We start from the raw sequence: 27,674 nt of genomic DNA, 5'->3' as shown, positions 1-27,674 counted from the left end.
TGTGTTTGCCCCTAAACAGCGGTTCAACATGGGTCGGAGGGTAGAAACAGGCAGGCTACACATGGGACCCCGAGGGACTTTAGTGTGAGAATATCCTTGACAAAAGACAGGTAGGCCGGAAAGCAGTCAGAGTACTGCTTGGCATAGAAAGAGGCTGATTTCAAAATGGAGGAAATGACCGGAGGTAAAACACTAATAAAAAGGACTTCATCAAGTGAAGTAAAATCCCAAATGCCAGCTGTTGTGTTAGTAGAAACAGAGGCTTTGAAGAACTTTACTATTCCGAAGCTAAGAAGAAGTACTAATAAAGTGTGCTTGGCACCTTGCAACTCAGATAGAAGAGAGTACATACAGATGAATTATACTTTAGAAGAATCAAGATTTGTTATGTGCTATCATCTGCACTCTTCCTGGCATTTTCGTGATATGAAACTTGAATATACAGACGAGATTTGTCAAGGCCGAGGAGGTCGCCTTGTAAACAGCGGTTCAACATGGGTCAGAGGGAAGATAGATACAGGCAGGCTACACCCTGGGAGAGTTCCCTTTCCTTTGCGCAGGAAAGGGCTCCCTAGAATGGGTTCGCCCCTAAAGTGGGGGGTTTCCATTGGGGTCCAGTGGGCTCTCGCTGGTCTTTTAAAATCAGGCTGGCTGCACACGGGATCCCCAGGGACTGTAGTATGAGAATATCCTTGACAAAAGACAGGGAGGCTGGAAAGCAGTCAGAGTACTGCTTGGCATAGAAAGAGGCTGATTTCAAAATGGAGGAAACGACTGGAGGTAAAACACTAATAAAAAGGACTTCATCAAGTGAAGTAAAATCCCAAATGCCAGCTGTTGTGTTAGTAGAAACAGAGGCTTTGAAGAACTTTACTATTCCGAAGCTAAGAAGAAGTACTAATAAAGTGTGCTTGGCACCTTGCAACTCAGATAGAAGAGAGTACATACAGATGAATTATACTTTAGAAGAATCAAGATTTGTTATGTGCTATCATCTGCACTCTTCCTGGCATTTTCGTGATATGAAACTTGAATATACAGACGAGATTTGTCAAGGCCGAGGAGGTCGCCTTGTAAACAGCGGTTCAACATGGGTCAGAGGGAAGATAGATACAGGCAGGCTACACCCTGGGAGAGTTCCCTTTCCTTTGCGCAGGAAAGGGCTCCCTAGAATGGGTTCGCCCCTAAAGTGGGGGGTTTCCATTGGGGTCCAGTGGGCTCTCGCTGGTCTTTTAAAATCAGGCTGGCTGCACACGGGATCCCCAGGGACTGTAGTATGAGAATATCCTTGACAAAAGACAGGGAGGCTGGAAAGCAGTCAGAGTACTGCTTGGCATAGAAAGAGGCTGATTTCAAAATGGAGGAAATGACTGGAGGTAAAACACTAATAAAAAGGACTTCATCAAGTGAAGTAAAATCCCAAATGCCAGCTGTTGTGTTAGTAGAAACAGAGGCTTTGAAGAACTTTACTATTCCGAAGCTAAGAAGAAGTACTAATAAAGTGTGCTTGGCTCCTTGCAACTCAGATAGAAGAGAGTACATACAGATGAATTATTCTTTAGAAGAATCAAGATTTGATATGTGCTATCATCTGCACTCTTCCTGGCATTTTCGTGATATGAAACTTGAATATACTAGAGATGTGAATCGTGTCCTCGATCGTCTTAACGATCGATTTCGGCTGGGAGGGGGAGGGAATCGTATTGTTGCCGTTTGGGTGTGTAAACTATCGTGAAAAATCGTTAAAATCATGAGCCGGCACACTAAACCCCCCTAAAACCCACCCCGACCCTTTAAATTAAATCCCCCACCCTCCCGAACCCCCCCCCCCCATGCTTTAAATTACCTGGGGATCCGGCGGTGGTCCAGAACGGCGGCAGTCCGGAATGGCCCCCTCAATAGAATCGTGTTGTCTTCAGCCGGCGCCATTTTTCAAAATGGCCGCCGCAAAATGGCGGCGGCCATAGACAAAAACGATTCGACGCAGGAGCTCGTTCCGGACCCCCGCTGGACTTTTGGCAAGTCTTGTGGGGGTCAGGAGGCCCCCCCAAGCTGGCCAAAATTTTCCTGGGAGTCCAGCGGGGTTCCGGGAGCGATTTCTTGCCGCGAATCGTTTTCGTACGGAAAGTGGTGCCGGCAGGAGATCGACTGCAGGAGGTCGTTCAGTGGCGGTCTGGAACCCCCGCTGAATGACCTCCTGCAGTTGATCTCCTGCCGGCGCTATTTTCCGTACGAAAACGATTCGCGGCAAGAAATCGCTCCCGGAACCCCGCTGGACTCCCAGGAAAATTTTGGCCAGCTTGGGGGGGCCTCCTGACCCCCACAAGACTTGCCAAAAGTCCAGCGGGGGTCCGGAACGACCTCCTGTGTCGAATTGTTTTTGTCTATGGCCGCCGCCATTTTGCGGCGGCCATTTTGAAAAATGGCGCCGGCTGAAGACAACACGATTCTATTGAGGGGGCCGTTCTGGACCGCCACCGTTCTGGACCACAGCCGGATTCCCAGGTAATTTAAAGCATGGGGGGGGGGGGTTCGGGAGGGTGGGGGATTTAATTTAAAGGGTCGGGGGGGGGTTTTAGGGGGTTTTAGTGTGCCGGTTTTCCTGCCCTCCCCCTTCCCCCGATTTACGATTTTTTAACGATAAATCGGGGGAATTGGTATTGTATCGTGGCCCTAACGATTTTTTGACGATTTAAAATATATCGGACGATATTTTAAATCGTCAAAAAACGATTCACATCCCTAGAATATACAAATGAGAGTTTTCAAGGCTGAGGTGGAGGAGGGTACCATGTGAACAGCGGTTGAACATGGGTCAACAGGTCCTAAGAGATAGGCTGCAACACTGGGGAGACTTCCCTTTCCTAAGAGCAGGAAAGGGCTTCCTTGGAATGGGTTGGCCCCTAGAGTGGAGCATGAGCCTTCAAAGCGTGGGGACATGGAGCAGGGTGCCATGTGAACAGTGGTTGAACATGGGTCAACAGGTCCTAAGAGATAGGCTGCAACACCGGGGAGACTTCCCTTTCCTAAGAGCAGGAAAGGGCTTCCTTGGAATGGGTTGGCCCCTAGAGTGGAGCACGAGCCTTCAAAGCATGGCGACATGGAGCAGGGTCTTACTGTGAGCATGGTCTCACTGTGTTTTCCACAGTCTAAGTACCTTGGACATCTTTTTCTCGTTCTGAGCATGGGTCAACAGATACTAAGAGATAGGCTGCAACACCGGGGACAGTTCCCTTTCTTTGAGCAGGAAAGGGCACCCTGGAGTGGATTGGCCCCTAGAGTGCATAATGGAACAAATTGTTAGGATTTAAGCATTTGCAAACAGATCATGACATCATAAGCAAGACGGAGGAAGTTCTCTTCTCTGCCCTGAAAGTAAAGAAAACTGTTTGTTTTATTTAAGGATCCATGCTGTGAAGGATTACTAGTTTTAATTGCCAGAAACTGAGGTTTCCCTTTGCAACAAGGGTTCAACCATTAGGACTGGACATAAGGCATGGACAAACAAGCACAGCAGTCGAGGACAGAGTCAATCCCACCTAGGGACATAAGGCATGGACGGACAGGCACAGCAATCGAGGTCACACCCTTGTAGGGACACAAGCCCTGAACGGACAGGCACAGCAGGTTTTTTTTAATTTATTTATCTTCCTATTTTCAAAGGTTTCCAGCACTTCATAGTCAATTACACTCAGGTACTGTAGGTATCTCCCTATCCCCAGAGGGCTTACAATCTAAGTCAAACCCTTGTAGGAACATAAGGCATAGACGGACAGGCAAATCAGTCGAGGACAGAGGTCAAGCCCACCTAGGGACATAAGGCCTGGATGGACAGACACAGCAATCGAGGACAGAGGTCAAGCCAACCTAAGGACATAAGGCCTGGACGGACAGGCACAGCAATCGAGGACAGAGGTCAAGCCCACCTAGGGACATAAGGCCTGGATGGACAAGCACAGCAGTCGAGGTCACACCCTTGTAGGAACACAAGCCCTGGATGGACAGGCACAGCAGGTTCTTTTTCTTAATTAATTTATCTTCCTATTTTCAAAGGTTTCCAGCATTTCATAGTCAATTACACTCAGGTACTGTAGGTATTTCCCTATCCCCAGAGGGCTTACAATCTAAGTCAAACCCTTGTAGGAACATAAGGCATGGACGGACAGGCAAAGCAGTCGAGGACAGAGGTCAAGCCCACCTAGGGACATAAGGCCTGGATGGACAGGCACAGCAATCGAGGACAGAGGTCAAGCCCACCTAGGGACATAAGGCCTGGACAGACAGGCACAGCAATCGAGGACAGAGGTCAAGCCCACCTAGGAACATAAGGCATGGACGGACAGGCACAGCAATCTAGGTCAAACACTTGTAGGAACATAAGGTATGGACGGACAGGCACAGCAATCGAGGTCAAACATTTGTAGGAACATAAGGCCTGGACAGACAGGCACAGCAGTCAAGGTCACACCCTTGTAGGGACACAAGCCCTGGATGGACAGGCACAGCAGGTTTTTGTTCTTAATTTATTTATATTCCTATTTTCAAATGTTTCCAGCACTTCATAGTCTATTAAACTCAGGTACTGTAGGTAGTTCCCTATCCCCAGAGGGCTTACAATCTAAGTCAAACCCTTGTAGGAACATAAGGCCTGGACTGACAGGCATAGCATTCGAGGACAGAGGTCAAGCCCACGTATGGACATAAGTAGATTCCAGCCTTCCAGCATCTGTCTGATGCATGCTAGAATATTGGCTGCGGTATGGGCCTGGTCCGTCAGGTGGGTGTGCAGTAAAGCCCACCCCCACCCTGATACTTGTTCAGTAATAGAGCTGCTGGCTGCCCTTGCCTCAGCAAGGTCCCACCAGTGTACTATCAGGGAGAAGTAAGAGTGTGCAGTGGACGGTCAGGCACAGCGTTTGAGGTCAGGCCCTTGTAGGGACGTACGGCCTGGACAGTGGACGGTCAGGCACAGCGTTAGAGATCAGGCCCTTGTAGGTAAGTAGAGCCTTGACAGTGGACGGTCAGGCACAGCGTTTCAGCTCAGGTACATGTGCTGCAGTGCTTATATGATCTGGAGCATAGGAGGCAGTTGGAGCTGCTGCAAGGCTTTCAATTGCTTTTATTCATCTTGCCATTCACAGGGAAAATTTGGAAACCCAAGCAAAGGCAGGTTTACTTTCAAAAACACTAGCATTTCCATCAACTCTGGTGCCAGCCTTGAGCAGTGAGGGCTCTAGATATCCCCTGTCATTGAAAAGACACGTTCACTGGGCACACTAGTTGGTGGACATGACAGGTATCGCTAAGCCACTTTGGCTGGGTGTGTCCAGACAGTGGACTTGTATGCCCAATATGCCAGCGGATCTGTCTGCATGTTCTCTATCGGCTCTGAGAGATACCGTGTCACTGACATCTGTGCTGGTGTTTCCTTTGCTTGGGCAGGCTGAGAGTCACTCATGCCAGCTGCTTTCTCTCTCGCCCATCGCACAACAGATGAATTTCTATGGGCAACATGCCTTGGGCATTCTGAAGTGGAGGAGGAGGTACCACAACTGTTTAGAACACTGTAAAACTGAATACACACAAATTCCATGGTCTGACCACTTCCTTATTCATTCCGATGTAAAATTCCTTAAACCTCAATTCAAATAAAACCATAAACCCATAGAATTTAAATACAGACCACCTTTTAATACTGAAAAACTAAACGACAAACTAGAGGAAAAACTAACTGATATTGACTACAACAACTGTAGTTCTGCCACAGAAACATGGTTAGAAACAACCAAAAAAATAGCTGACGAAATAAACCCCATCAAATCAATACAGGAAAAAGAAGCAAGACAAAATAACCCCTGGCATAATGTAAAAGTAAAAGATGCAAAAAGGACTCTCAGATCAATGGAAAAAAGATGGAGAAAACACAAAACAACCGATAACCTAACCAAATATAGAAAACATCTAGCTTTTTACAAACATTTAATACTCAATGCTAAGAGAGAATATTTCAGCAATAAAATAGAAAGGTTTGCGAACAATCCAAGAACACTATTCTCAATAGTTTCAATCCTAACCAGTGACAAACAAGAATCACCACAAAACCTACCAGAAGCAAAATGTAATGAAATCGCCAAATTTTTCAGTGACAACATTACTAAATTAAGAGACAAACTTCCAAACACTGCCAACCAAGAAATCAAAATGCAAAAAAAAAAAAAGAGATGTCAACCAATGGACATCATTCACTGAGATATCTGAAATGGAAGTGGAACAAATGCTAAAAAATGTAAACCCCGCCCCACACAAAATTGACGCAATACCAACAATTGAACTTAAGAAATCAGCTAACACAGTCACCCACACACTGACTAAAATCATAAACCTATCCCTTGAAGAAGGAACGATGCCAGATATACTGAAAGGAGCAATGATAAAACCAATCATTAAGAAAAAAAACAATGATCCCCTTATCCTGAATAACAACAGGCCAGTATCAAATCTTCCCTTATTAGCTAAACTAATTGAGAAAACAGTACAGAAACAGCTGGCTGAACACCTGGTTGACAATAACATACTGTATCCATCTCAACATGGATTTCGAAAACACTACAGCTCGGAGACATTGCTCCTCTCTCTAACAGATAACATTCTAAGAGGTTTTGATAGTGGTAAACACTATATTCTAATAATGCTCGACCTATCAGCAGCCTTTGACACAGTTAACTATAAAATACTACTAAATAGACTAGAAGAAATCGGATTACAAGGCAAAACATTAAACTGGTTCAGTTCATATCTAAAAAACAGGTTTTTCCAAGTTCAGATCAATAACACATTATCAGAAAAAATCAATCTCAAAACAGGCGTTCCGCAGGGATCAGCCCTGTCTGCGACCCTTTTTAACATATACATGCTGCCATTATGCCACTTACTGGCAGGACTAGGAATTATACATTACATTTATGCTGACGATATCCAACTAATTCTACCTATAGATGACACAATAGAGAAAACATTAAATCTAGCTAACATGTACCTTAGCATTATAAAACAGCTACTAACCCAAATGGAACTTGTAATTAATATTGATAAAACAGAATTTCTACACCTAGAAAGGAAAAGTACTGAAATCAGCCAAACCTCAATAATCCTCAAAGACAACCAGAAAATTGAACTAGCTGGAAAAGTACGTAACCTTGGAATAATAATGGACCCTGAAATCAATCTAAAACAGCACATATCACTAAAAGTAAAGGAAGGATATGCAAAACTCATGGTACTCAGAAAACTAAAACCACTACTAACTCAAAAGGACTTCCAAACAATTCTACAGGCACTAATTTTCTCCAGCACGGATTACTGTAATGCCCTGCTGCTAGGACTACCAAATACAACATTAAGACCACTTCAAATACTTCAGAACACAGCAGCTAGAATACTAACCGGAAAAAGGAGGAGGGACCATATAACCGAAACCCTAGCGGAACTACATTGGTTACCGATTGAACACAGAATTAAATACAAAACCCTATGTACCATCCATAAACTAATTCATGATGAGAAATCAGACTGGCGAAACACAGCATTACGGGTACAGGTCCCTCACAGAAACCTTCGATCAGCAAATAAAGCACTCCTAACCATTCCTTCAGTAAAAACAGCAAGACTAACCCAAGTGAGGGAAAGGGCCTTATCATTAGCAGGACCCACAATATGGAACACAATGCCTCCAGAGATCAGATTACAAAGTGATCTCAAGGCATTTAAGAAAAGTTTAAAAACATGGCTTTTTAAACAAGCATTTTACGAAGAGACGGGAGAATAGAAATTATTCAGGAATAGGCAGATAAGCACCGACACACAGTACTTAGGACGGTACAGTAGAGTAGTCCCTGAACTACACATCACAATAAGCATATTGATAACACCATGTATGATAAATTTACCCGTGAAAATACCTTCGATACACTCAGTCATGACCCACTCCTCTAAAAATTATTTTGTCTAGTGATATATTGTAACCGAACCTTTGACGGCACCTGTTAGAATGTACTATAGTACACTTTTACCCTACATTAAATATGTGCCTATATGTAAACCGTTGCGATGGTATATAACTTAGCGACGGATTAGAAAAGATTTTAAATAAATAAATAAAATAAATATCTGTCACTGATACAGTGCTGCTCCTGCTTGAGCTAGCAGCACAACTCTCTGAAGTGCCCGCTGTTTCCACCTCTGCTTCAAGCCTAATCTGTCTCTGCCTATGGCGCTCCTGTTCACGGACTTTTGCTAACAGCAGGTCCTTCACCAATAAGAGACAATCATACTGTAGGGCGAGTTTCCCTTTCACACGGGGATCACAGACTGTGGCGAGCATGTATGTGCGGTCTTCTGTTAAAGGTGTTAATCTCTCTTTCACCTGTTGCTGCAAAACGTCCAGACAATCCAGCACCTCAACTGTCATTCCCTCTTCCTGTTTTAAGGCCTCCAAATGTTCATCCAGGAGATGAACTATAGGGATGATGTCAGCCAAGGTGGCACTTCTGGAACTCAGCATCTCCGTGACATCCTTGAAGGGCTGCAGGATTTTTACCAGCTGACTCATGACTAACCGATCATGATGCCCTAGGGGATTCTGCGCACCTATGTCCATTGAACCAGAAAGTTCATGAAGGGGTGTCTGCAGCTAGACTAACCTCTCCAGCATCATAAAGGTGGAATTCCAGCGGGTGGCAATGTCTTGAATGAGACGCTTGTGAGGCATATCCAAATCAGTCTTCTTTTGTCAGAGAACCTGCCCCGCCTTCACACTTCTGTGGAAGTATGCTGCTATGTTCCTGCACTTCTGTATTAACCTATGCAGATATTGATTCTCTTTGTCATTGGAATCCAACCCCAGAGCTGACTTCACTACCAGGTGCAGTGTGTGCAAAACATTGGATGTTCTTAAAGTGCCCGTCATTTATTGCCTTAACCATGTTTGCACCATTGTCTGTGACAAAGAACACTGCCTGAGTTTTCCTGTCTTGCTGGTGTAGTTGCCAGCCCTCCAGCATCTGTCTGATGCATGCTAGAATATTGGCTGCGGTATGGGTCTGGTCCGTCAGGTGGGTGTGCAGTAAAGCCCACCTCCACCCTGATACTTCTTCAGTAATAGAGCTGCTGGCTGCCCCTGCCTCAGCCAGGTCCCACCAGTGTGCTGTCAGGGAGAGGTAAGAGTGTGCAGCATTCATGGCGGTCCAGATATCGCAGGTGAAATGCACTCTCCCCTCTGCCTTAGCTAGCAGCGCTTGCATGCGACTGCGACACTGCTTGTACAGGCTGGGGATGACCTTTCTACTAAATGTGGTTCTGGAGTGGACTTTGTAATTTGGAAGTACGACCTTCAGAAAACGCTTGAAACCCACATTCTCCACTAACTGCAAGGGCTGGTCATCAAGGGCAATCATTTCCCCAATGGTCCTGGTTACAACTTTTGAGACTGCCTGCCTCCTACCCCAGATAGCATTACCACACTCCACCCCATTTCCTCCATGGTGGGTTGTCGCTTCTGCCACATGTCAGGGGGTTGCTGGCATGCCACCTGACTGCTAGAAGGGGATGTGGGCGTGGACTGACTCTGCTGCTTTTGAACCACTGCACACTGCTTGGAAGAGGTCCCTCAACTGATACTGCCACCATCCCCAGATGGCAGTAATCTTGTTGGGTGTTGCCTCTTCATATGATGGTTCATGCCAAAATTAGATAGGTGTCCCATTTGCTTGCCTCTGCTAATATCCCTGGCACAGTAATTACACCGAGTAAAACGCGGGTCTTCCGTCACTTTAAAGTGGCTCCAGATCACAGATGTCTTTCGTGATCCTCCCCTCTCTAAAGCCTTGGGGGTGGAAGCTGCCACTGGAGCTGAGGTAGTGGGTGCACCCTGAGAAGCAAAGCCAGGGGCCTCAGTCACCCTCTGTGACTGTGCTGACTGCTCTTCCTCCTCATCATCAGTTTCATCTCTCTCCTGCTGCACTGAAGTGGAGGCTAAGACAGGACTAACTGATCCTCCTGAAGATTCTTCACTTATTACTTCTTCCGTTTCTGATGAGAATCCCACACAAGAAGATTCTTCATCTGAATCAGAAGCAAACAGTGACTACGCTACCTTGTCAACGCTAAGTGTTAGTTGATACTTCTGTCCCCTTGCTGCTTTTGGGTGTCAACATTTTGTCTGGCATGACTCTTCCTCCCCTTCCCTCACCTCCAAAACTACAGGGCCAGAAACATGTGGTGGTGATGGCGATGCATCATGGTCAGATTTCATTTTTTTCGAGATGGAACTGCCGGCCCCTACAAAGAGTTTAGATTGCGACAGGTGCCTTTTTAATTTTAATGGGGGAGTTGCACTAGTGTCTTTTGAGGTGCCTCCTCTGCCAGTCCCAATCACTCGACTACATCTAGCTTTCCCTGACATTATGGATATAATATCACTGAGTAGTGCCTACCCACTGCCCACTGTCACGGTGCCTTGCTGTGCACTAATCTAAGGTGTGTGATGTGCACACAGACGCTGCTTGCTTGTAAGTACAAAAGAGGCAGACTGGGGATTTCACTGCACAGACCGTCCCAATAATAAAGTTCAGTCTGTTAAACTACCTACTGCCCACTGAAGCTCAGTGCACAGAGAGACTGTGACTTGAATTTTAAAAAACTCAGTTTAAAAAAGCAGGAATTTTTGTCACACCAGGAAAATGGATGAAAATATAGCTCTCCCAGCCAGCCACAACACCCTAGCAGCTTCTCTCCCTGGCACAGCGTCTCAGTCAGATCACCTAAATAAACTGCTTGAAACAAACAGAAACAGGACTAGCTGGCACTGCAGCAAAATAAAGAATAAATTGATGTTTCTATCTCTTTAGTCTACTACTAGCCTATCTCTCAGTGCAGCAGCCTCCTTATACCAACCCCACCTCCCAACACCACCGCTGTAAAGTGAGTGGTTCTCCTCGTGCTGATGTATAGTGCTGGCTCATCAGTAAAATCCACAGAGAGCACTGAATGACAGCGCGATTGGCTGCATTCAGTGCATTTCACAAAATGTCAGCGCTGATATGCTGCATTTCGTTATCCATGCTGACCTGTCCGACCCTTTCCTGTGAGTCACTGTGAAAACGAATGCACACCCCTACCAGATATGACTTACCCAGCTAAGGTACAAGGGATATTCAGCAACATGGCTATGCCGCTTAATATCTGTGTACAAGCTGCTACTTAACTGGATAAGTTATATCTGGCTAAGTTAAACCTGCTCGTTGGCAGGTATAACTTACCTGCATAACTTATCTGGCTAGGCTAAATATCACTACTTAGTCAGATAAGTTATGCCAGCTAAGTAGCACCACCCTGATCCACCCGCTGCCCAGCTATCTAGTGGCTGCTGATATTATCCGGCTATTGAGCGCTAAATGCGTTTTCAATATCAGGCCCATGATGTTTTAAATCCTTACTGCAAGACTAACAGCTCAAGGCTACAATGTTTACTGTTAGCACTGAACAATCCATGTCCTAGAAAAAGAGGGTTTCACTTACTCCCAGAATTCAATGACGGCTGAAGTGCTATTTGCTGTCAAATTGTGAGACGAGTTGCTCCTCTGGAACTCCACACAGGTATCTGCAGATTCCATGTCAAATGAAATCAATAAACATTAAATTTTAGAAGTGTTTGGTGTAGCTGACCAGTTTTCCTCCATGGAGAAGTAATAACTATCCAGTATTGTTACAGTATGACATCATGATCATAGCATCTTACCATCATAAACAGCATAATCAACATAACATTAAAACAAAACATAGTAACAAGTTTCCCCAACAAGATTGAGTGCATCCAATGAAATATTTTTTAGATTTGCTTCCATGGAGTGTACTATTGTCAGGAGTGTTCGGGTTAAGAACAGACTTATAGGTATTTTTTTTATATAAATTCAATAAGCATGAAAAGTATTTTATATATTCCTAATTCCACAATAACATATTTGTAAATAGTGATAAAAGCACCAATCAATTAGATGTCTTCATTATCTTACATGTGAGGAGGAAGTGGATGGTTCAAAAGAATTGGTACAGCCAGGGGCGACTCAAGGCAATCTTCCACCTGAGGCGAGGGATGAGATGGCACCCTCTCACCCTGCCCCCGCTCATCCCAACCTCTCTCATTCCACCCCCCATTCGCTCCTCTCCCCGTCCCTCCTCCCTTCAGCTGCTGTCGGCCTGGCCTCTGGCAGCATCGTCATCATCCCTCCTCCCCGCCTTCAGCCTGGCCTCCAGCGACAGTGGCTCACGGCAACTACCCTCCTCTTTTCTGCCGCCACCGGCCTGGGTTGGCAGCCACGGCAGGGGAAGAAGGGTGCGGCTGACGCCATAGTGGCGTTCTGAGAGCGGCATTTTTTGCCATCTTAAAATTCTGCCACCTGAAGCCGCCGCCTCACCCTGCCTCATTATAGAACCGCCCCTGGGTACAGCCAGGGCTACACAAACTTTCACGTCTAGGTTACCAGCTCAAATCCAAACAGGCTGGTGGTGATCAAAAGTCATTGCCTTCTTAATGCTGTTTGATGGCATATGTGAAATGAGTCAATGGTTTCAGTCAAACTATCAGTGGCCAGGTGTTCTTATCACAAAAAACACTTTCAGAATTTGGCACTAATCAGTATGATTGCCAGCAGTCTCTGCAGAAGCCAAAAGTTGCACAGACAAGAGGAATTAATTGCCTTCACACTATTTGAGGTGTCCCTCTAGAGCAGGGTTGAGGCACATTGGATGGACATGTAACTGTCTATCTGGGGATAAATGGAGGACTTCCATTCAATTTCCACTGCTGTTAACATGGTACCTTTATGAACATTAAATTCGCTTGATACATCTAAAAAAAATTTTAAAAAGCAACAAAGGAATTCTGCTCCATTAAAACAAAATTTAGAAATGACCTTGTGAGGTCAACTGGGGATGGGGATGCTGCAAAGACACTGTTCATAGCCTAATGAAAGAGAATGTCATGATGATCATTGCTGATCTAGGAGCTGGATTCAGGACCTATGGATTATAGGATTCTGAAGGGAGCCATGTTCTGACCCCTGGCCAAAGATGGTCACTGTATTGACCAGACAAGGTACATCGAAGAAAAATGTCCCTGGGGACTTGTCAATGAAGGTTCATGATGCCAGAATCCCAGCCCTGGTTCTGACTGAGCTGGAGGCCCAAAAAAGCAGAAGGAAACTGCTGGGTCAAAATACAAACAAAAAAATAAAAGAAATGATCTTGCAGTGCAGATCCTCTTATTTTCGTGAATCATCTGACACATGTCACAAAAATACCTGGGAACTTTTCTTCACCACGTCCACAGGGAAGCTGTTCAATGCATCTACTACCCTCTTTTAAAAAAAAAAACTATATCATTAGATTACTGCTGAGTCTACCCCCTTTCACCCTCATCCCATCATCTTTCTCTGTTCCACCCCCTCCCTGCTAATCCACACTATCTCTCCCTTCCACCAACACCACCACTACTTTTCCCCCTCCAGGGCTGACCCACATTTTTTCCCTTCCCTGACCCCAGCACTCTCTTTGCTCCCACCACAGCTCACATACTTGTGTACCTTTACCATACCCTCAGCTGAGTCCCAAGCCCTGGAATCACGGCTGCAGTTTCTCCCCACTTGCTGCATACAGTGTGCGTGCTCCAGGCTTGCTTCTCTCCTACCTGCAGGCTTACTGAAGGGGAGTGGCTAGAGCAGTAAACAGAGAAGCCTGGAGCTTTTCAGTAGGTTTCCCCGAGATCCAGCAATTGATGCAAATTTCCTGAGTCTCTGGGTGAAATCCAGAGAATTCCCAGGTACGGTCACAAAGGCATGCTGTTTCACAAGGTGGTATACAATAAATCACATTGTACAGCAAGATTCAGCAGAAATCAACTTTACTGGCAGATAGTTGTTGAAAAATTCTTTATGACAAATGCAGTATACTAGTAGACAAATATGTTCCTTGTGGTTCAAAATAAATAAATTAAATACAGCAAAAGCTGCACAGACTTCCAATATAAGGCTGTGCAATTTAAAATGTTTTAAAGGTGCTGTCAGGAAGCCTCTTTTGGGTATGAATAGTATTGTTATTGGCCAGCCTGATGCCCTGAGTTTCAGCGCTGTGCACCACCATGCCGATGAAATATATCTGAGCCCTCAGACCCTATGTCAGCTTCACAGCTCATGGAGGTAGGGAAACCAGCTATTGCACAACAATGACATTTACAGGTGGGATTTAAAGACTATAGTGGGTTATACAGGGACTTGTGATCTGTGGGCCCTAACAAGGACTGTCATTAGATTTTAGAGAGAAGCCTGAGAGAATAAAAAGAGAAAATGGGGCAAAATCTCCAAATGAAGGCTCATGGCATTTCAGCGCTAGTGGATTTTGGTTCTCATTTAGCTGGAAGCCCAAAGGAGCAGAAGGAAAGGGCTAAGATGATATGTATACTGTGTATATATATATATATATATATATATATATAAGAAAGCATATGTGGCTATAACCGTATAACCGTCTCACATATTTCCATCTGCAAACTAGGAGAAACTCATAGTCACTCCAGGCCAGCAATTAACACTATGGTAGGATTAGAGCTAAGGTAAACCCAGGCTTGGCCACAAATGGAAATAATTGTTCTTTTTGACTCTGAGAGAGAAAGAGGGCCCCCCTCCAGGGTCCTCTACTGGGAACTATACGCAGAATGCAACACCCTGCAGAGTTAGCAGACACAGAGGATTTATGCTGCTGCTAACTTCCCATGTGAGAACTTTGCATACTGCTGGAAGGCTGAAATCATGAGAATAACTAGGTTTCCTGTATTTGACCCAGGCTGAGACTTTAGCTGTTGCTTTGAAACAAACCGAGCAATGCAGGGCATTCATTAACCCAGTGTACTTTGATCTAGCTTTTGCATTTGCAGAACTTCTTGGGCTTTCAGTAGAAAAGCAAGTACAGTCAGAAAGTCATGTTCATGCGATCTGATGACCACCGTAAGAACTAAGAAAATCATTGGCATGTATATGCACAGAGCCTCCTCTGGTTGTAAGTTAGAGAATTCTCACTGTTGTAAGCTTCGACAAGATTTTCTAGGCTGGCTCACTGGCAAATGCATTCTCATGTGGAAGGTCTCAAGTTCAGTCCCTTAGTTATGACTCCTACAGCCCAGATCGACTGGGGCTGGGAATGTTGTGGTAGGAGTCGCAGCCCTCATTAAGGGAAAACTTGCTGGCCAGATTTGGAGCCCATGATACAGGGTTCCAGCAGGAGCCCTGATCTATGGCTCTCAGCCCCAGGATTGTTGTTGTAATGGTCAGACTAGGAGGGTCTATTACAATAGAGAAAAAATCTCCGGGTAGTTTATTCAAAACTCACAGCACCAGAATCCCAGCCCTGTTTCCAACTGAGGTGGAAGAGAAAGGGGGAACTACTGGGTCAAAACAAAAAAAATATATATTTTCTAGGTTTTCCCTTTGTTGGCATCCTGGAAGTTTTCAGAAGTGTACTGCGGTGATGAATCAATTTGAGGAAGCCCAAGATTTCACTACTGGGCAGGGTACCCAAATAAAATATAAAAAATAAAAATAAAAATAGAAAAGTATAAAACAAAATCATAAAAATAGTAAAATACTTACAAAAAATTAGTCAAGAAAATCCAGAAAAATAAACCTTCCCCCTTCCCCAACCTCCCCATGCTACTAGGGATACTTTAGCTCTCTCTCACCTCAGAATGGTTAGTTCTGTGCCTACAGTTAGGAGAGCTTTCCGCACAAGGCTTTACCTGAAGGATCATGGAAGGCCAAATTTGCCTCCAAGCCAGGTCTGGAGCAAAATGTGAGGGCACCAAGAATTAAAAGACCAAATAAACATAACCAAGATTGAGAATCTTATTGCGTCATTAACTTAACTGGTGGAATTATAAAACATTTTGGAAGTGAGGAGTACAAAGGAGAAAGATTTACCTGAGTTCCACTCATGACCACAGCTAGCCCAAGGAAGCTCAGTGGTGAAAGAGCTGAAGAGGTAGAAAAAGGCCCAAGCTAGGACAATAATGTAATAGAAGTTCAGCAGAGCAACAATCACCTGTGAGGCATACCCAATTCCTGCAGAGAGGAGAAAGGACACTATAAGGACGAATAAGCAACAAGCAGAACAAAAATAAACCCTGAAAACCGTGAACCTTCACATTTACAGAACACATTCGAGATCAGGTCAGATGCAATGCCTCTGTCCCTTCTTGTCATTACTCAGCAATTTCCAATTCTAGTCATGGTCTCTTCCCCTTTCACTGCCCTTTTCTGTCTGTGCTCCTTTCAATCTGTAATCTGCTGCTCTGCTCTAGCTTTCTAAGGAGCTGCATATTCTGCAGGAATGAAACTTGACATTATAAGCAGAGAAACACCTGAATATTTACGGATAGAAATGTGCAACCAATTCAATGCAGATCTCAGTCCTTGATTTTTTCCCAGCCTGTTAGATTTCTCTTTTTTTTTTTTTTACCAGCAGGCATGGGGGAAAGGCAACAGAAATTTTAAAAATCCAAAACACATTTGGATTCTTTGAAAACATGATGAAATCTGCTTTGAAACTTTTGAAAATGCACCTCAAAGTTTTCAAAAACACTTCGGATTTATTTGAAAAGGTCTGAAGTACAAATTGATGAGCTATTTACATTTTCCAAGGTTCAGCGAATGGCTTTTACAAACCTGTTTTGAAAAAGTTTACATACCTGAATGTAAACCGGTGTGATATCTCAATTGAGATGAATGTCGGTATATAAAAATAATAAATAAATAAATAAATAAATAAAATGTCTTGGAACAGAAGACGTTTGTATGCATGGGAAGGGCAACAGAACATAACACTTCTGAATGTCTGAGAAATGCACTGTTACACACTTTAAGAAGGTTGTATAAGGCGCTGGTGAAGTCTAGGATAAACTGGTGAGATTCTTAATCATTCTACATCCAGACATGAATAACACAGTGAATTAGAACGAAGCCCAAAATACAACAGGAATTACTAAAAGTCTCCCTCCGGATACTGGAATTCAATGCACTTTCTAGTTAGCAACCTACAGCCACTTATAGGCATATGTGGGAATTTTAGGGTTGTGGGCACCCTGAGATTGTCGTAGATTAGTGGATGTCAAGAAGGGAGTGGACTAATGCATATCAGCTTTCTCTCTTCCATAGCCCCCCCCCCCCCCCCCAACTAATTCACACTTTCTCTCTCCCCACCATCCAGGGATGACCCCAGCATTCTTTCCCTTCCTCACTCCATGACCACAGCACTCTCTTCGCTCCCACCCTCCCATAAGTCACAACTCCTTGACTTATGCACCCTCACTGTAGCCTCAGCTGAGTGAGTCCCAAGTCCTGGAATTACAGCTTCAGACTGAGCTGTTTCTGTTGCAGTGCCTTTCAGTTTCTCCCCATCCACTGCCTGTGGTGTCTGTTCCAGAATTAGCCCTCTCATTCTGTTCCCTGAAGGTTTACAGAGGAAGGGGAGTGGCTGGGGCTGTAAATAGAAAGTCCTGAGCTTTTTAGTGTTTCCCCAGAGACCCAGCAATTGATGCAAATTCTTTGAGTCTCCAGGGGAAATCTAGAGAGCTCCCAGGCGTGCTGGACTGGTAGCATGTTTTTGGTACCTTATTGCTCCTGGAAGGGAAAAGGTGAAAGAATTAATATGGTATTTGCATTATGATTGACACTCAAATATAGGGGCTGGTGTAATAAAGAACATAAGAACATAAGAAGTTGCCATACTGGGTCAAATCGAGGGTCCATCAAGCCCAGCATCCTGTTTCCAACAGTGGCCAATCCAGGTTAACAAGTACCCAAACATTAAGTTGGTCCCTTGCTACTAATGAGTTAACTTTTAGTGCGGGGTTTTACTTAGCAAGCGTGTTAAAAACAGGGCCCCCCGCAAGATGCAGTAAGCTAATGGGATGCAAATCAAACAGTAAAAAAGCATGTTAAATGAAAAAAAACACGCTAAAATGTGAGTTATCGTGAAATGCAGAAAAGTGCTTTAAAACATGAATAAAGAGCTAAGTGCTTGAAGTTAGAAGGAATATGACCAAAATGATCTTGTATGCAAGATTGGCAGTGGGCATCCCAACTTGGGCACAATCTCGCATGCAAAGCCATTTGGGCAAGGCATGCCAAGTGAAATCAAAAGGTAAGCTCTCTAGGAAGGGCACCTACAGCCAAACAGTATGTACTCTGGTGCTGTGCATCCCTAATGGCTATAGTTTCCCATTCCAGAGTTTGTGCCTTGAATACAAAAATTTGCTCTCTGCTTGGAGTGGGCTCCTATAGCTAAACAGTATGAAAACGCTGGGATGTACATCACCAGTGTACTGTTCAATTGTAGGTGCCCACCTTGAGAGCTTATACTGCAAATTAAATTCCTGCGTCCAAGGAGGAGTAAACTCACAATTTTGAGAACTATGAAGGTGTGTTCTATGACACAGCAGGTAGAACATAAGCTTTTGTTATACCTCATCTCAGCCAGCATGTTAGGAACTGCGACTAGTGTGAGAACCCATGTCCTGCAACCGTATCTGGAATCTCCTGAGGCAAAGAGAGAACGACTGTATCTTTCACACCAATGTGACTTTGTGATCTTGTTGCCAACACACTGCATGCTATAAGATACTAGAGTCTAGGCTCTACCCTGACAGGAGCCTTAAACGGCTTTTGCCAAGCCCAAAGTCCATGCTGCCTTTTACTGTGACACAATATTAACACAAATAAAAGGGCTAGCGTGCCTAACATGCCTGCCCTTGATGGCGGACTGCCGGGACTGTCAGCGACGTCCTCCGGCGCTGCTTTCCTCTTCCGCGCACGTCGGGGGCGGGGCACTCGCAAACGTGCTCCCCCCCCCCCCCCCCCCCGACGTGCCCACAACGTCATCGGGCTGCGACGTGCTCTGTCGGCGAGTCGCAGCACACATATAAACCTGCCTCGCCGCCACCATAGCCCTTTTCCTGTGGCAGCAAGGCCAGGCTGAAAAAATGCTAACAGCTTCTCACGGACTTCTTCGACTCCCGGTCGCGATCGGCAGCCGACTTGCAAAAAGAAGGGAAGATCGTGAGCAGTGACGAGGGCGGGCAAGGCAGGGCCCTCAGCGTCTCCTACACGGACAGAGCGAGGCAGGGCCCGCAGCATCTCCTACACGGTCATTATTTCAAAAATTGCCAGACCTCGGAACACCAGACGTTGCAGGCCGCAAGTATTGCGCTCCCAGCGCATGGGGGGAGGGCCCTGCAAATGCCCAGGGGTAAAGTGAATGATTTACGCCGATATATAGGGTGGAAGGGGAGAGAGAAACGCTGGCAGACTGGGGGATTTGAAAACTGGCCCTTCTGCTCATTGGAGGACTTCCCACATGGCACACGTATGCGCCTCCCTCAAACCCCCCCCCCCCAACTTCATTGTTAATATAATCAGCCCTTAAAGGGGCCAAGCAGGAAAAGGAGTGCACACTGCATGGTTTTTCAGTTTAATTTTATTACTGCTCCATTGGGACAGAATCTAATCAGAATTCAAGGATTGATTAAAACCCCCTTTCCTCCCTTTGTGGTCCTGGCTGATTGAGTTGACCCATATGTCTGGATGCTGGTGGCCGGGGCAGTAAGGGCTGGGTCCTCAGAGTGCCAGGTGGCATGATCTCGAAAACAGCCCAGGCAAATAAAGGAGGGGGGCGAAAAGTTGGTACTAGTCAAGCTTTTCTCTTGCTTTTTGGTACGGGACTTGTGCAATCTGCGGTACCAGAATCATTCAGTAATTAACCAACACAAGTCAATCCATGGAAGCTGACTCGAAAGAACCCATGGACAAGAACATCACACCAGACGTTCCCAAGGAGGATGAAGCACCAGTGAAGGAAGACGCAGCAACAGTGCTTGGAGACAAGATGGCAACAGCCAAAACACGCGTACGACAGAATGCCAGTAGGCAAAAACGCAAAAGAGCTGACAACACGAGTGGAGTATCGACACCAACAGGGCCACTGTTGATGGCTGGACAGGTGAATAATCAAGGACAGAATGTCACACAGCCTTCATGGAACATGCTATTTCCATTCTGGCCTGGTGCAAATCCATTCGCCAACGGAAACATAGGCAATCAGGCTACACCTGAGAACAACTTACAGTTCCCCCCTTGAGGATGGTGGCCTTGGCCAGGACAAGCAGCACCAGATCAAGCAGCCCCAGGACATATCACCGCTGGCACGCAAGCCGCCAGCAACCCGGCCGAAAGCACGGGCACTGTACCAAAACAAGAAATTATCTCCTCGCAACATAACTTCACTTCTATCAACACGGCTCTGTCTACTCAGGCGGTCATAAAAGAACACACCCGCGAGAACACATCACATGAGAATGAAGCTACGCAAAAGGTGAGTGCGAATTAATACAAGGGGTTAACGGTCGCCATAAAAAATGTTAAAAAAAAAAATCAAAAAGAGTAAGAAGGCAAGAACAGAGAGAGAATCTGATTCTTCCCACTTCCAGTACAACATCATCCTCTGACTCTGAATCATCATCTGAGAACGAACAACAAACGCCCAGTGCAAAGGATGAGAATGCATCACGCGCACCACCGGCATTGACGGCACCGTCACAATTATGGGAGAGTGTGCCCAAACACTTGCGTAAAAAGATACGGAAGCGCAAATACATTGACATTTTTAAAATTCTCGAAGGAAGAAGAAATCCAGTCGACAAAAAATTTAATAGAAAGAACGAACATCCACACAGAACCAACAAACCTATTGCCAAAAATATCATAAACGTGACAAGAGCATTTTTGCGCATGATAAGCGTCATGGGAAAAGAAGACCCATCACAATATGGCCCAATGCTTAGCTATGCAGACACTATTTTGGACACTTACAGGGAATACAAAGGATTCGCATGGCTTAATTACAACAAGCGCTTCAGAGACAAAATGGAAGAGAACCGCTTCATGTCTTGGGGAACACAGGACATCAGTCTGTGGCTCAGGCACATGAGTAAGAAGCAGGATCCTACAAGCAGCCTCCGTTCATCCTACAGACTAAGCCAAAACAACACACATATAGGACAGGCTGCGTCCAACAGTAACAATGGATCGTGCTGAGATACAACAGATCATCATGTTCTTTCCATGACTGCAAATTCAAGCACATTTGCTCGATTTGCTCGTCTACACATCCAGCATTTAAATGCAACAAGAAGGGTGACACAGGGAGTAATCCCAAAGGGAAGTGGACAGCACATTCATCAAAGCGCCATCCCTGATCAACAATGAAGCCATGCTCCCGTGGTTAAATCATTACCCATGCAAAAAACAGGCAGCGCAGATAACAGAGGGATTTCGCTCTGGATTCAAAATATCTTTCCAAGGGACCATAGAGGAAACACGGACAGATAATGCAACCTCAGCATTTAAACATCAAGCAATCATTCAAGAGAAAATTGAAGAAGAAATCGCATAAGGCAGAATAGCTCCACCATTTCAAAAAATGATAATATCTCCATTGGCCATTATCCTGAAAAAAGAGCTAGGAAAATTCAGGCTGATTCAAAACCTTTCATAGCCAAGGGGTTCCTCAGTTAATGACCACTTACCAGCGGAAGAGTGCACAGTACAGTATGCCTCCTTCGACAGCGCTATAGATATATTGCGCAAATGCGGGAGAGAAGCACTCATGGCGAAAACAGACATTGGATCAGCCTTCCGCCTTCTCCCCGTGCACCCAAGCAATTTCCCATTGCTTGGATTTCGCTTCGAGGGAGATTATTACTTTGACAAATGTATGCCTATGGGGTGCACAGTATCATGCGTTACCTTCAAGGCATTCAGTTCATTCCTCCAATGGGTTACAGTGCAACAAGCTGGAACAAACAACATCATGCATTATCTCGACGATTTCCTCTTTGTTGGACCCAAAAACACTCCTGCCTGCGCGAGACTGCTAAAAAAGTTTCATACAATCGCATCTGACTTCAGAGTCCCCATAGCACATGACAAGACAGAAAGGCCTGCCACGTCAATCACATTTCTGGGAATAGAACTTGACTCTAAGAAGATGGAGTCCAGATTGCCCCAGGAAAAACTTCATGACATCCACAACAAGTTGAACAATGCGATGGTCAAAATGCAGTCACTAATAGGCAGTTTGAATTTCGCATGTCGTATCATACCGATGGGGAGAGTCTTCCTGAGGAGGTTAATCGTAAACACGATAGGAGTTTCACGCCCAAAGCATCGCATCAGAGTCACTAAGGCAATGAAGGAAGATTTGTACTTATGGTCTTCATTCCTCGACAGGTTCAATGGGATATCAGTTTGGCAAGACCCTCCTGTATCAAACCAAGACCTCGGTATATATATTCAGATGCATCTGGTGGTTGGGGTTTCGGAGTATACTGGCAGGGCTCCTGAGCGGCCGAGCAATGGCCACAGGGGTGGGTTCAGAATGGTTTAACATGTAACATCACCTTCCTTGAGTTGTTTCCCATTTTGGTAGCACTAGTTATATGGGGTCACAAACTCCAAAATAAATACATAATTTTTTGGTGCGACAACATGGCGGTTGTGCAAGTTCTCAACAAACAATCGGCCAAATGTCCAAGAGTGGCAGAGTTACTGAGAGAGGTGATATTGACCAGTTTACCTTTAAACATGACCATGAAAGCACGTCACATCATGAGTGTCCATAATACGGTTGCTGATACACTATCCAGAGCTAAATGGGATTTATTTCACAAACAGGTTCCCGGAGCAGACAAGGAAGGCACATCGGTAACCAAGAGATTGTGGAACATTGGGACAATGCCACGAGAGACCTCCTGAAGAGATCGGTCACTCCTTCCACGTGGAGAGCGTACAGCACAACATATGAAACCGTATCCGACTTCCTTAAAGAGAGAGGTTGGAATCTAGGACCAGTTCAACAAGATCTATTGGTCAAAGGAGAGCGGTATATCAAGGAGCGTGGTTATAAGTCATTTAGCGGGCTTTGCCTTTTTCTCAAAGACAAGAGGTTGGGGTGACCCATCAAAGTCTTTCCTAATTAGGAAGATTATGGCGGAATGGGCCAAAAAATCTGGACATGTCATTGATTCACGTAAGCCTATTACTCACGAGTTGCTGTTGCAGTTGTGGTCGGCGTTACCATCGGTATGCACGTCACCGTTTGAAGTTAAATTATTTAGAACTGCATTTTCACTAGCTTTTTTTGGAGCACTGAGAATATGCAAGCTGGTGGCCACATCTAAAAAGAAAGTGGGCCAAGATTATAAATTGCCTTATTTATATGTTTAAAGTTGAGACTAATTAGTTCCTGTCTTCTTATTACTTAGATCGAGTATTCTGATTTGTTCCATGTAAATGGCCATGTTAACTGTTCCTTGTAAACTGTTCCTTGTAAACTGTTCCATGTAAACTGCCACCCGGCAGTAATTATTACTGTTCTCTGTGAACCGGAGCGATATGTATTGTATACAGGAGCTCCGGTATATAAAAACCATAAATAAATAAAAATAAATAAATAACATCACATTATCCGAACGTGTGGTACAGATAATAATACAGAATTCAAAAACAGACCAAGCTGCTAGAGGGGCCATCGAGAATGTCAACACTTGCCCCGTAAAAAATCTTAGGACATACTTATCAGCTCGCCCTGCAGGCGATCATACACAGCGATCATACACAACGATCATACCCCACTGACAAGATATCAGTTTGCTGCAGTTCTCAGACTTACACTCCAACAAATAGGGCACAACACTAAGGACTTCGGGACCCACTCCTTCAGGATAGGCATGGCCAACAGCGCAGCACAAGCCGGGCTAACGTTTTCACAATCCAAAAAATTGGGAGATGGAAGTCTGATGCTGTCTACACGTACATCAGGCCTAGTATACTGTGACCTCATATCTTTATTTGCGAACTCTTTTTTTTCAGAGACATTACAATGGCAAAAGTCTGTCTGGGTTATCGGCACTCCTTTATTCACTGGGCAGCCAAGAGGGCACAGTTTCGCTCCTATGGGACTCACTTGGGTCTAGCACCAAGAAAAGTAAGAATAATCTGGATGGGTCATAGAGGAATGACTTGGGATAAACTGCTACAGAGATTACAACATAGCAAAGAAACGTTAGCCAAATCAGATGCAGTGGTCATCCACTCGGTGGCAATGACTTGGGGACTATATCATGCAAGGCATTAATTAAACGTATTAAACAAGATTGGAGCAAATTAGTAGCTATGTTTCCTAATACCTGCATGATGTGGGCCGAGATTATACTGCGACTGAAATGGCGCGATAGCAGGCTATGGACAAGAGGGCGAAAAAAGGTTAACCGACAGGTTGGTCATTGGGCTAGAAGTCTTGGAGGGATGCACATACGCCACGAATGGGCAGAGGACATATGAGAAGGTTTCTACTGGTCGGATAAGATACACCTATCAGATATCGGCAGTGATTTATTCAACAATTCCATACAGGAAGCTATCGAACTATTCTTAGCTTGGAGGGGGTGGGCATGAGGCAAGTAGTCACTACCTCATGCTGGTGGCGGGTGCACGAGTCATGGCTGAATTTAGTAGGCCAGAGAGGGGGTCCCATTGCTATGAGGAGCATGGCGGGGGGGCCAGTGGAAGGGGCCGCCTTGCTTGGAGACACAGTGGGTGGCACCCTGGATTGCTAGTTTGCTACTGACATGACATGATGGGAGACCTGTGCATCTCAAGGTTGTTAACTTGAGATAATAAAGCTGCGGCCTTTAATACCACACAAGAAGTGTCTGTCTCGTATTGTTCCTATTCTATCTATGAAATACCTCAGTGATAGCGAACAGAGCACCGCCCAGAACATCGGCGGTTGTGACGTTAATAAAAGGGCTAGCGTGCTTAACGCGCCCGCCCTTAACAGCGTGCCATCGGGACTATCAGCAACATCCTCCAGCGCTGCTTTCCTCTTCCGGGCACATCGGGGGATGGGGCGCTCACGAACGTGCGCCCCCCCCTCTCCCCCGACATGCCCACAATGTCATCGGGATGCGACACGCTCCGTTGGCGCGTCTCAGCACAGATATAAGCCCGCCTCGCCGCCGACATAGCCCTTTTCCTGCAGCGGCGAGGCCAGGCTGAAAAAACCCACCCACCCACCCCATCTCAATTGTTTATATGCATACGAATAACAAATGTCAGTTAAGGAGTTCCTAGAGTGATTATGTTTATGGTTATAGTTATAAAGTCTGTTAGTTTTGCATTTTAACATTGCTTAGTTCTCTGTTAATTATTACAGTGTACAAATGTACGAACATATGTCGCAGCTTTAGGCGAGCGGGTGCACGAGTCATGGCTGAATTTAGTAGGCCAGAGAGGGGGTCCCCTTGCTACGAGGAGCACGGCGGGGGGCCAGTGGAAGGGTCCGCCTTGCTCGGAGACACGGCGGGTGGCACCCTGGATTGCTAGTTTGCTACTGACGTGATATGATGGGAGACTCGTGCATCACAAGGTTGTTAACTAGAGATAATAAAGCTGCGGTCTTTATTACCACACAAGAAGTGTCTGTCTCGTATTGTTCCTATTCTATCTATGAAATACCTGAGTGATAGCGAACGGAGCACCGCCCCGAACATTGGCGATCACGACGTTATAGCGCTTGCTTATGCTGCAAAAGATGTTCCTGAATGGGAAACAGCTTCTGGGGTTCCTACACAATTTATTTTATTTATTTATTTATTTATAATTTTTCTATACCGAAGTTCAAATAACAGAGTTAATTATCACTCCGGTTTACATTGCAACCATAAAAAACAGTGACAAAGTTGTCTTACATAGAACAGGGGGAGAGAAAAACTTGGATACAGCTTAAGCATGGGGAGTAACGTGTCAAAACTGGTAAGAACTGATAAGAGTTGGCTTTTTGGGGTAACAAGGTATTCCAAGGGAGGGGGTAGGAATGAGGGATTGGAAGGGGGTTGGAAGGTGGGGGGGGGGGGGGGGTAGCAGAGGGTTCTTATGACTCACAATCAAGCTATCGCTACCTGTTTCTAGCACTTGTCTAACACTGAAGCTGTGCATCACATCTGCCACACATGTCACTGCAGAAATACAGCAAGCTCCTGGTATGATTGTGCATGTCCCTGGCTGTTTTGCAGTATGTCCTCCAGAGATACACATTTGTCTGACATGACACAGTGACTATGAGAGAGCCAAAAGGCACAGCCTCCAGCTTCTCTTTAACCTATGTGATGGTCAAGACAAACTGTGGCTGACATCCTGGCTGACAGATCACTAACAGGGCACACCTGATCTGGGAATCCCTGCAATGTGGTGAAAAAAAGATTTTGATTTACAAGTGACATTTTGACACCTCCAAATGGGAGGATTTGAAAAGCTACTTGCCTAAAGTAACCAGTAGAAAGTGTGCAGTGCTGGTCACACTCAGAGCTTTATGGCAAAGATATTGTGTGGGCATGAAACATTAGCAGGCCTCTCCAGATTGGGGAGAGAAAGCCAGGCCCTGGCTCAACGGCTTATAGACCTAATTGTACAAGCCACTTGTCATGACAATGGTGCTGTCATATCCTCAACAGCCCCCTGTGTCACTGCCATTTGCTGGAAACACACAGCCAGAGAGGGACTAAAGAAAGAAGCATCACTCTTTCTTACGAACCAGCTGTCACCATAGAGGCCATCTTCAAAAAATTCAAACAGGACTGGTTGCCTAAGTATAAAGGAATCATGCACGGTTCCCGGGTACCTGGTGACTGCATCAAGGATACGCATTTGAGCAGCACAGACCACTTGCACGTTGATGGAGTAGAAGAGCTTTCTGTTGCGGTAGATTTCCTTCCTGCAACGGGGTGGAATGATGGCTAGTTTGGCTACGTGTGTGCAGTCAATAGCTCCCAGAACATTTGGAAAGTTGCAATGGCATAAAACCCTCTCTTCAATACCATTAAGTCCTGCCTTTCACAAAGGAATGTTATGTAGTGATTAATGCGGCCACGTACCGTGTTATGACCTAACCCAGACAGCGGGAAAAAGATGTTTGCGACATTCCCCCAATGACTCCGACTGTAGTTTGGAAGGAGCCAGATGCTGGGAAATGCAGGGCGCACAATAGTTTGGTGAGGTCGGTATAGCTTGGGACTTTTCCTTGAGCAGATCCAGATCCCCTCTGAGTTCTTGATATAATTCCATGATAGCCTGATAGCCTGGTAACTGTGTCCTCTTCCAGCATGGCCATCAATGCAGTTCGTGAATGAAAGATATGCTCCCTGTATCACTGCCATGCCCTCCTGTGTGGCAAGTCCTGCCGTGGGCCAGGACGCTGTACCAGCGTGGCTCAGGCTCCATTGCAGGGACTTCCCTAGGAGGGGTTTGAACTTCCCTTGCTATTGTTGTGGTTCTTGTTGCCACCGAGCATCCTGAAGCAGCCTGTATCCCACTACAAGTAAACTTCCCCCTAACATTGTAGCTTTAGGAAGACAGGGCAGGTGAGAAAAGGTATTTTTATTGGCCTAGGGGGAGCTTTGTATGTGTGCCTCATTTCACTGCATGAGATAATAGTTGCGAACCACGATTATGGCCACTGTC

The 27,674-nt window shown here is 45.3% G+C and overlaps 1 protein-coding gene across 1 annotated transcript in view; it reads right to left on the bottom strand.

Annotated features, from left to right (window-relative positions):
• Nucleotides 1-27,674, bottom strand: part of LOC115090602 (sodium- and chloride-dependent GABA transporter 2-like) — a 204,260-nt gene that overhangs the window by 143,716 nt on the left and 32,870 nt on the right. Inside the window, exons 4-5 of the mRNA XM_029599942.1 lie at nucleotides 16,023-16,163; nucleotides 11,575-11,656 (exon numbers count right to left, since the gene is read on the bottom strand). Of these exons, the coding sequence (XP_029455802.1) occupies nucleotides 11,575-11,656; nucleotides 16,023-16,163 (223 nt within the window). The remainder of the gene's footprint in view (nucleotides 1-11,574; nucleotides 11,657-16,022; nucleotides 16,164-27,674) is intronic.

The sequence above is a fragment of the Rhinatrema bivittatum genome, chromosome 4, assembly GCF_901001135.1.
Source record: "Rhinatrema bivittatum chromosome 4, aRhiBiv1.1, whole genome shotgun sequence".
Classification (NCBI taxonomy): Eukaryota; Metazoa; Chordata; class Amphibia; order Gymnophiona; family Rhinatrematidae; genus Rhinatrema; species Rhinatrema bivittatum.
Note: the sequence above shows the minus strand (reverse complement) of the source record. Positions and strands in the feature narration are given on the sequence as shown.